We start from the raw sequence: 10,991 nt of genomic DNA, 5'->3' as shown, positions 1-10,991 counted from the left end.
GAGCTTAACTCTTATGGGCACGGGGCGGGCTGTCACAGGTGAGAGCTTAACTCCTTATGGGCACGGGGCGGGCTGTCACAGGTGAGAGCTTGACTCCTTATGGGCACGGGGCGGGCTGTCACAGGTGAGAGCTTAACTCCTTATGGGCACTGGGCGGGCTGTCACAGGTGAGAGCTTGACTCCTTATGGGCACTGGGCGGGCTGTCACAGGTGAGAGCTTAACTCCTTATGGGCACGGGGCGGGCTGTCACAGGTGAGGCCTTAACTCTTTATGGGCACGGGGCGGGCTGTCACAGGAGAGAGCTTAACTCCTTATGGGCACTGGGCGGGCTGTCACAGGTGAGGCCTTAACTCTTTATTTCTCCATGGCTGCCCATCTTTACGAATGTTGCGGAAATGTTTCGATATTTATTCAATTTTGTGTGTGGTTGGCAGGTGCTCTGGTGGGGTTTGCTCCTTCTTCACTATCAAACATCTATCGTCCATATTTCCCCTTCTTCTTTTTTATGTTTGTTACTCTCTTGTAACACCTCTAATCTTCTGGCGCTCATATGACCTTATGCAGTTGCGAGTGCCGTAAAACCTCTACTAAAACTTAACTCTTACTAAAGGGGGCTCTCGTGGCCTAGAGGTAAAGGTGTTCACCTCTCTTTAAAAAGTCCCGGGTTCGAGTCTGGGTAGCGATGGAAACATTTTTTTCTCTAAAATTGTCTTCTTTCACCTCTTTTCCTGCTCTCTAGCAATGTTTTGTCGCCTGCTTTCGTCTCCACTTTCTGCCTCCACCCCCTCCTCTGGGCTCTTGACTCTTTCCGCAGCCTTTCTACTACTACTCTTTGGCTCCTTCTTACAGCTATCTTTCAGCCACACCCCTGATCTTCTTGGACAATGGTGAAAAATCTCGGAGGTCCCATGTGCAAGTTGTGCCCGTTAAAGATCCCTTGGTGGTCTAAAATTGATAAGAGTAGGCTTCGGCCGCCGCCCGGGAAAAATTCAAAATTTCCAACCACCTAAAAAGGTTTAATGTGTCCTGCGCACTCATATGACCTTATGCAGTTGCAAGCACTGTAAAACAATTACCAAAACAAACGAACAATACACTTACTAATACTAAAACTTGTGTCCATGACAACAGGCGGGCCACACCAGCCTCCGAGTATGGCGGTGCCGGGATATCGGGGCATGCAGCACGCTCAGCACGCTCAGCACGCTCAGCACGCTCAGCACACTCAGCACGCTCAGCACAGTCACCAGCAGCAGAAGCAGCCTCAGCCACAGCTCATGCAGCAAGGCAATCCACCCACGCCAAAGTCAGCTGGTGAGTTTGGAACTCTGTCTCTCCTTCTGTCTCTTCTTCTGTCTGTCTGTCTGTCTCTCTCTCTTTCTGTCTCTTCTTCTGTCTGTCTGTTCTTCTGTTTGTCTGTTTGTCTGTTTGTCTCTCTTTCTGTCTCTTCTTCTGTCTCTCCTTCTGTCTCTTCTTCTGTCTGTCTGTTCTTCTGTTTGTCTGTTTGTCTCTCTTTCTGTCTCTTCTTCTGTCTCTTCTTCTGTCTCTCCTTCTGTCTCTTCTTCTGTCTCTCCTTCTGTCTCTCTTTCTGTCTCTTCTTCTGTCTCTCCTTCTGTCTCTTCTTCTGTCTGTCTGTTTGTCAGTTTGTCTGTCTCTCTGCATCTGTTTGTCTGTTCCTCTGCCTCTCTCTGTCTCTCTCTCTCTTTTTCTCTCTTTTTCTCTTTCTCTCTCTCTCTGTCTCTTCTTCTGTCTGTCTGTTTGTTTGTCTCTCTGCATCTGTCTCTCCCTCTCTGTCTCTTTCTGCCTCTTTTTTTTTCTTTGTTTCTTTGTCTTTCCCTCTCTCTTCTGTCTCTCTCACTCTCTATGGAAAGTGTCATGACAGGGTAGAATCGGGAGCTTCTCAATTTTTAGGCATATATGTTACAGACCGAAGGGCTAGAACCCAAAAGGCCGCTGGATTGGAAAAGTAAAATAAAGTAGGCATATATGTGAGGCAGTGTGGTAGAATCAGGCTCTCGTCAAAATAATGAAATCAAAGAAAACAGCAGTTTTCTCTCTGCTTAGCAATTTTTATCAAATTTTTGTTTTTTGGCTCAACACCTTTTATGTCCATTTACAAACTTATTCCTTTGAGGATTTCACTGAAAACTTTGATTAAGGCACAAAAATATAAATTTACAGTTTCCATGGACTCTCCAGCTTTGGAATTTACAAAGCTTTGGCGGCCATTTTCTTGCTAATTTTACCTCTTAAATCAGGGGCCCCCCACCTCCTTCAATCCAAAATAACTCCACTTCTATTGAAGATGGATAGGCAATTTTTCATTGAAAGCAAGACAAATGAACAAGCTTTAAGATGATACCAATAACTCAATATGCCCAAAAATTGACGAGAGCCTGATTCCACCACGCTGCCTCACAATTTCGTTATTTTTGGCATGTGGTTGATTTCACCACAAAGACACACAAAAATACGTTATTTATTTATTCTTCATATGCTGTGTATTGCAGGCCTACTGTATCAGAACATCCCTTTGCGAGGGGGTGCGAACTCTGGCACTTCGCAGACGGTCGGAGCCGGTGGGGGTCCTGGAAGCGCGTCGGCTAGCGGGCCCAATAACCAGCCTCCCTCAGCCTCGGCCATGAACAGCCTGTTCTTAGCAGCCAACCTGGCGACCAACGGCCGGAATCCAGGTCAAGGGCCGGGTCTGAACCAGGGGCCGCAGTCCCAGAACTCCGCGGCATTCGCCCAGTTTCTCGGCTCACAGCAACAGCAACAGCAGCATGGGTATCTCGCGGGGAAATCAGCCGCTGGTCCAGACCCCAGGCTGTCCTCCAGTTTCCAGGGACATGCTGCGGTGAGGGCAGTGTTGTCTCTTTGGCCGTGAGAGGCCGTTTGCTCTTTTCTAATAATAGCTCTATGTCAAGGTGGCATCGGTGACCTAGTGGTTAGGCTTTCGGACTCGCAACCGTAAGGTCGTGGATTCGAATCCCAAGGCACTTTGCACAAATTTTCCTCTCTTCACCCAGGTGGAAATGGGTACCCGGCTATAGACAGTGAATGATTTTGTCAGTTTGATAGTGTTTGAGCGCATAAAATCCGCAGCTTGCACTGTATGCTTCCGCGGAAGCCGAGAATGTTTCTGAGTGTTCCCAGAGGGTCTGCTGGGGTAATACAAGTTGTAAAGCGCATAGAGCATGCTCTTGAGGATGGATATGCGCTATATAAATGGAATTATTATTATTGTCTGAAGGTAACATCACTCTTGTATATTTCATTAATATGACCTTATGCAGTTGCAATTGCCGTAAAACACTTACCAGTGGGTGGTTGGCAGGTGTTCTGGTGTGGTTTGCTCCTTCTTTCCAGTGAAACATCTATCGTCCTTATCTCCCCTCCTTTTTTATGTTTGTTACTCTCTCACAAGACCTCTAGTCTTCTGGCGCTCATATGACCTTATGCAGGTGCGAGCGCCGTAAAATCTCTACTAAGACTAACAAACACTTACCAAAACAAACAAAGCTTTTGTGTAATGATAGCTCGTCGGTCAATGTCTGATGATGGCCGTCTTCTTGTAAAGATCAGATGTTGTTGTTGTTATCGATCCAGCAACAGCTGGGCTCTCACCCTTCTGCCCAATGCCATGTAGTGATAAGTGCAGGTTTGCTGCAGTTGTTGTAATGTTCCATAGAGTGTGTTGTCGAAGTTAGGTCTCGGAGGGAGAAATGTAGCTCTGATGTCATTTAGGGCTGTACAGTGGAAAAGTTGATGTTCCACTATCTCATATGTAAGGCAGCGTGGTGGAATCAGGCTCTCGTCAATTTTTGGGCATGTAGAGTTATTGGTATAATCTTAAAGCTTGTTCACTTGTCTTTATGTGGATGAAAAAACTATTCATTTATCTTGAATACAAGTCGAAATATTTGTGAAGGAAGGTGGTGGAGGTCACCTGTTTTCTCCCACATACACACACAGGCACACACATACACACTCACACGCACAGATGTGTGCAAACCCTTATACGCTTGTTCATAGCACAGCTTGGTTTTACTTTGCAAGTCCAATCATGAAAAATAACAACATTCCTTTGACAATTTTTAAAAATCAAAGAGTTTGAAAAGCCTTGATTGGTCAGCTCCTCTGTACAGCTGTAAGGGCTGGACCATTACTTCAGAGTGGATGGTTGGCGGGTGCTCTGGTGTGGTTTGCTTCTTCTTTCCTATCAAACATCTATCGTCCTTATCTCCCCTTCATCTTTTTTATGTTACTCTCTTGTAACAGTTCTAATCTTCTGGCGCTCATATGACCTTATGCAGTTGCAAGCTCCGAAAAACCCCTACTAAACTAAAAAATCCCTCAGAATGACAAAATTCTATCTTCTCAGTGCCTAGTTTTTGAGAAATTTGAAGTCAAAGATTTTGAGTTTCACAAGTCAAGCTTTTTCGAATGTAATTCTTTGAATGTCTTGATAACGACTTTGAATGTTCTTACAATTTTAATAGAGCAGATAGGAACGTTTGGTTTCTGACCTCGTGGTCGTAGTAACTCAAAACGGCCAAAATTGTCAGATGCAACTTTGTAATTCTAGGGTAGAGATATGTCACTTTTCAAAATGGCGTCTTGCGGAGTTTGATTCTAAGCTGTCGAAACAGTTGAGGCAACAGAGTGTGTTTTCTGAGGAGACCTAAGAATTTCGTGGAATGAAAAACAAATCAAATGCGAAAAAAGTAGATAGATCTGTCTCGCCAAATCATATGTGAGGCAGCGTGGTGGAATCAGGCTCTCGTCAACTTTTGGGCATGTAGAGTTATTGGTATCATCTTAAAGCTTGTTCATTTGTTTTTATTTGGGTGGAAAAAATATCAATGTATCTTGAATACACGTCGATATATTTGCGCATAAAGGAGGTGGGGGTCACCTGTTTTTAGAGGTAAAATTACTGAGAAAATGGCCGCCAAAGATTAGTTATTTCCTTAGCTTAAGTGCCCGTGATGACTGAAAATTTACTTTTTTGTGTGCCTTTAATCGTTTTTCAGAAAAATCCACACGGAAATGAGTTCTTTAATGGGCATTGAAAGGTGTTGAGCCAAAAAACAAAAATTTGATACAAATTCACAAACCTGCGGAAAAATGCAAGTTTCTTCACTTTATTTATTTTGACGAGAGCCTGATTTCACCACGATGCCTCACATATTGTTTTGTGGTGAATATTTATTTATTTTTTGTCTCTCTTTGCTTTTTGCAGGGAACTCCGAAACCAGACAAAGGACTTGGTCTGTAAGTATCCTGTCTGTCATCAGTTTGTGTATGTTGTCATGTTTTACAGTACTGTAAGTATTGTGTCTGTCATCAGTCTGTGTATTTTGTCATGTTTTACAGTACTGTAAGTATCCTGTCTTCCATCAGTTTGTGTATGGTCTCATGTTGTACAGTACTGCTTTAAGCTGACAAAACATCTTTTTTTTTCATTTTGACGCCAATTTTTTATTTTTTTTGCTAAATCGAAAGCCTGATCAGTTACCCTACTTGTGTGAAAAAAATCAAAGTGAAACTGACCAGTTTTAAAATAAATTTGAATTCAAATTTCAGAATGGCTCTATTTTTAAATGATCATGCTGACAAAAGATCTCTTTTTCTCGAAACTGCTCTGAAGGAAACAGAAGGCGTTTTATCAGCTTTCGGCAGAGTAGTCGTAAGTGTCGTTTGTGAGTCGGCTAGGGTGACTTTAATTTTTCATCTGATATCTGTATGAGGCTAGGCTAGCAATTGATTTACTTATTCAAAGTTTCTCTCACAAAGTGAGTATTGCGAACACCGTAAAACCTCTACTAAAAGTAAACTAAGCCAAAAAAATGCGAGTATGAAGTAACATTATTATCCTTTTGACAAGAAGGGTCGGGATTCCGCCTCCGAAATGATCTGAATTGTGTCGTTGGAAGCAGAAAAAATACCTACATTAGACAAATATCAAGTCTTTGAATTTTCATTCAAGGAAAAAATGTCCTTGAAATCTCCTTGAATTTGAGGAACCTCCTTGAAATATTCTCCTTGAATTTCGCCGGATCGGACATGAACAAAATTTTTTGTCGGAAAATCGGAACTACGATTCCCTTCGGACAAGTGTAGGCCCATCAGAAATAGGCCAAACTCCTTGAATTTTACAAATTTCTCCTTGAAAACTTGAAATCTCCCTGAATTTAGTGGTGGGGAGTTCATGGCAGGAACCCTGGCCTCGGCTCTCTCCACAAACCTCTTCTCTATCTCTCTCTTTCCAGGGACAGCGGCCTGAACCCCCAGCTGGTAAAAACACAGAAACCACCGCAACATCAACAACAAGCACAGCAACACCATTTAACCCAACAACAGCAGCAGCAACAACAACAACAGCTGCACACGCCGCATCATCAGCTCCATCACCAACACCACCAACACCAACAACAACAACAACAACAGCAGCAGCAGCACCGCCCCCACCACCACCAGCATCAGCAGCAGCACGCCAGCTCCCACCAGTCGCTGATCCACACGGTGATGGACCCGCCGTTCCTTCAGGCCAGCGGGGAGTACACGCTCTTCAGCAACACCAACAGCTCACCGGCCTGGCCCACCTCGCTGGTCAAGACCACTCCGGCGGCTCTCATGAAGACTGCCGGTCACGCTGACGGTCAGTGGTTTGTTTTTGGGGTTTTTTTTGTTCCGTAATGAAAATAATAGTAATTGCATATATATATATATGAGGTATTGTGGTGAAAGGGGTGTGGTGGCGGAGTGGTTAGTGCGCTCGTCTCCTAAGCGAAAAGTTCGGGTTTGAGCCTCGGTTCAGACACAGATTTTTTTTCGCCCCCTCCTGCCCACCCAGCAGTAATGGGTATCTGACTGCGAGTTGGGGAAGTAAAGGCGGCGTGGAAAGGAACTGGCCACCCTACCACAATATGCCGAAGGCCGAGGAAGTTGTTTCACTAACAAGGCAACCCCCAATGTCCGGATCGGATGCGGGAATAACTTTACTTTATTGTGGTGACATCAGGTCATTCTGGTGGTCAGTGGTTTGTTTTGTTTCTGTTGTTTTGTGTTCCACAATAAAATGTGAGGCAGCGTGGTGGAATCAGGCTCTCGTCAAAATAATTAAAGTGAAGAAACTTGCCTTTTTCCGCAGGTTTGTGAATTTTTATCGAATTTTTGTTTTTTTGGCTCAACACCTTTCATGCCCTTTAAAAAAGTCATATCTGTGTGAATTTTTCTGAAACCTTAGATTAAAGGCACGAAAAATGTAGATTTTCAGTTGCCATGGACTCTTAAGCTAAGGAAATAACTAATCTTTGGCGACCATTTTCTCTCTAATTTTATCTCTGAAAACAGGTGACCCCCACCTCCTTCTTTCGCAAATATTTTGACTTGTATTTAAGATAAATGGATATTTTTTTCATCCAAATAAAGACAAGTGAACAAGCTTTAAGATGATACCAATAACTGTACAAGCCCAAAAATTGACAAGAGCCTGATTCCACCACGCTGCCTCACATATGTTAATGTTTTATCACCTATAAATGGCTGCTTGCACTCTATGCTTCCCAGGAAGTTGAGGTTGTTTCAGAATGCTCTCAGATCTGCTGGGGTGGGTGGTTGGCGGGTGCTCTGGTGTGGTTTGCTTTTTCTTTCCTATCAAACATCTATCGTCCTTATCTCCCCTCCTTCTTTTTTGTGTTTGTTACTCTCTTGTAACACCTTTAATCTTCTGGTGCTCATATGACCTTATGCAGTTGCGAGTGCCGTAAAAACCTCTACTAAAACTAAACTGATCTGCTGGGGTAATAGTATAGATTGTGAAATGCATGAGCTTGCTGTGAGGGTGGTTGGCGGGTGCTCTGGTGTGGTTTGCTCCTTCTTTCCTATCAAACATCTAGCGTCCTTATCTCCCCTCCTTCTTTTTCGTGTTTGTTACTCTCTTGTAACACCTTTAATCTTCTGGTGCTCATATGACCTTATGCAGTTGCGAGGGCCGTAAAACCTCTACTAATACAAACATCTGCTGAGGTAATAGTACAGATTGTGAAGCGCATGAGCTTGCTGTTGAGCGGGGATTTGTACTACACAAATGCTATCTATTATTATTATAATAAATAAGTGCAGATGACCTTACGCAGTTACGAGCGCCGTAAAACCGTATACTACTACTACTACTAAAATATGTGCATAAATAATTATGTGAGGCATTATGGTGTAAACAGGTTATGCTGATGGTCAGTGGGTTTAGTAGAGTTTTTTTGTTTTTTTTCAATAATTATAATAATTGCATTTGTGAGTCATCGTAGTGAAATCAGGCGCTCGTTAAAATAATGACAGCAAAGATACCCTGCAGTTTTCTGCCGGTTTAGCAATTTTTATTGAATTTTTGATTTCTGCCTCAACACCGTTTGATTACTTGATTACTTGATTACTTGATCCTGGGAACAACATCCTTGCACTCCGAACATTGCCGTACGTGCTCTGCTCCCCGCTTCAATATCCACCTCAGAGTCCACCTGCTGATTGTTCCGGTGTTCACTTGGTTATAACCCGCAACAATGTCCATTTATAGACACTTTTCTCCGTGGATTTTACAGAAAAATGTTAATGAAAGGTACAAGAGAGCTAATGCAAGTGGGCAAGGAGGGGAAAGAAGAGGACAGGGTGGAGGAGGAGGAGGAGGGAGTGGAGCTCTGTCTGTTATTTTACTCTGATCGTTTGTTTTTTTTTCTCTTCGCCCCCAGGCTCCAGTGGTCCAGCCAACATGCCTGTTGGTCAAGTGATTCCTAGCACAACGCACTCGTTTGCCTCAGGGAACCTGCAGGTAAGTGGTTGGGGAGACGAGGGGTTGTGGTGGGGGTGGGGGGGAACCTTGCTCTCTTTTAGCCTCGGAAATTGTAAGTAAGTGGTTGGGGGGGGGGGGCTAGCACTCTTTTGCCTCGGGGGACCTGCAGGTAAGTGGTTGGGGAGGAGGGGGGGGGGTGGGAGGGGGAACCTAGCACTCTTTTTTTTCAGTGTTTTATCTTTTCTCTTCCCTATTTCATTTCACCATTTCACAGCATTCATCTTTTCTCTTCCCTATTTCACAGTGTTTTATCTTCTCTCTTCCCTATTTCAGTGTTTTATCTTTTCTCTTCCCTATTTCACAGTGTTTTATCTTCTCTCTTCCCTACTTCACAGTGTTTTATCTTCTCTCTTCCCTATTTCACAGTGTTTTATCTTCTCTCTTCCCTATTTCACAGTGTTTTATCTTTTCTCTTCCCCATTTCACAGTGTTTTATCTTCTCTCTTCCCCATTTCACAGTGTTTTATCTTTTCTCTTCCCCATTTCACAGTGTTTTATCTTCTCTCTTCCCTATTTCACAGTGTTTTATCTTCTCTCTTCCCTATTTCACAGTGTTTTATCTTCCCTCTTCCCTATTTCACAGTGTTTTATCTTGTCTCTTTCCTATTTCACAGTGTTTTATCTTCTCTCTTCCCCATTTCACAGTGTTTTATCTTCTCTCTTCCCCATTTCACAGTGTTTTATCTTCTCTCTTCCCTATTTCACAGTGTTTTATCTTTTCTCTTCCCTATTTCACAGTGTTTTATCTTTTCTCTTCCTTATTTCACAGTGTTTTATCTTTTCTCTTCCCCATTTCACAGTGTTTTCTCTTCTCTCTTCCCTATTTCATTTCACCATTTCACAGTGTATTATCTTCTCTCTTCCCCTAGGGCATGTGGTCCAACACGGGCCCGTCCCCGCTGGAGAGACTGTTGGAGCAACAGCGCAGTCAGAGGCAGGGCGACAACTGACGAGAGAGACGCGGGAAGCGGCTTTTCCAGACGAAGACAAACACAATTTCTCTCGCAGTGTACCCCCCTGGCTACTCGCTGCTGTTGCGAAGCTGAGACACCGTTGTTTTTTATCAGTTTGCTGTGATGACTTGACGCGGTGTTTTCTACGATAAACTGTCATATGCGGACTGTGTCGAGCTAAGTTTGGCTACGGTACCTCAGTTTTGCAGTCCGACTACAGCGAAAATGTTTCGGAGTTTTTTAATCCTTTCGTGTCTTGGTGTTTCTGAAACTGAGTTATGTGGGGGGGGGGATCTGGCTCAGATGGGTTCAAACAGCCCGCACCGTGCGCTGAGTTCTGATTGGTTTCTTCCGTTTTCTCAACTCTGAGGTCTCGCTGGAGTTGGTTTGGAGGTTGCACAATACTGCTTGTTGTGTTTTTAAATCCAGTCTCGATGAGGACAGTTCGCCACTTATGTGACCTTATTGTGTTGCTTGTGCCGTAAAACTCTTTACTAAGACTAAAGATGATAGTTCTCGCAAAGCTGAGTTGATGATAGTCTTGCATGAGCGATGTTTTTAAAGTCTGTGTGGAGCGAAATTTGGCTCCTGCTGTTTTACAAGGCCTGGTGCTCGTACAATTTTTGTTTGTTTTTGTTTTTGTTATTTTTGTGAGCTTTTTTTTCGGCGACAGTTTCAGAAAACTGCGTAGACTTCACCGCTGTCTCAGGCAATGTATCAGGAGACCTGCTGACGAGTCATGTGACATGAGATTGGAGAATTTCTCACAGGCATCAGTGCTGTAGAGATTTAACTCTTGCGGAAGACATGAGTTCGAATCCCGGGTGTGGAAGTAACTTTGTCAAGCATGTCTGTCTTTTTTTGATGGAACACTCTTTCCCATCTCAGAAGGCAGGGCTGAAGCTGCGGCCGGCCTCCTAAATGATCGAAATTGTACGTCGATGTTGCCAAACAAAAACCATTGCAACTGTTTAACGTAAGACTCTGTCATAACCCATTTGAAAAGTGGCGTATAACGGATGTTGAAAAGTGACATATATGCATAACAGATTGAAAAGTGACGTGTGCGGGTATTGAAAAGTGACGTATGCGGATATTGAAAAGTGACGTGTAACGGATTTTGAAAAGTGAAATATAATGGATATTGAAAATTGAAGTATAATGGATATATAATGGATATTGAAAA

General features: G+C 43.5%; 1 protein-coding gene across 1 annotated transcript in view; it reads left to right on the top strand.

Moving 5' to 3' along the window:
• LOC101861402 (ankyrin repeat and KH domain-containing protein mask) overlaps nt 1–10,991 on the top strand; it is a gene marked incomplete in the record, with an annotated part of 46,978 nt that extends 35,987 nt beyond the window's left edge. The window contains 6 exon segments of the mRNA XM_013089660.2: nt 1,225–1,315; nt 2,512–2,858; nt 5,247–5,278; nt 6,277–6,665; nt 8,752–8,831; nt 9,722–10,991. Of these exon segments, the coding sequence (XP_012945114.1) occupies nt 1,225–1,315; nt 2,512–2,858; nt 5,247–5,278; nt 6,277–6,665; nt 8,752–8,831; nt 9,722–9,802 (1,020 nt within the window).

This window comes from Aplysia californica, unplaced genomic scaffold (assembly GCF_000002075.1).
Source record: "Aplysia californica isolate F4 #8 unplaced genomic scaffold, AplCal3.0 scaffold01010, whole genome shotgun sequence".
NCBI classification, from domain to species: domain Eukaryota; kingdom Metazoa; phylum Mollusca; class Gastropoda; order Aplysiida; family Aplysiidae; genus Aplysia; species Aplysia californica.
The sequence above is the reverse complement of the archived record's forward strand: the minus strand, read 5'-3'. Positions and strand labels throughout refer to the sequence as shown.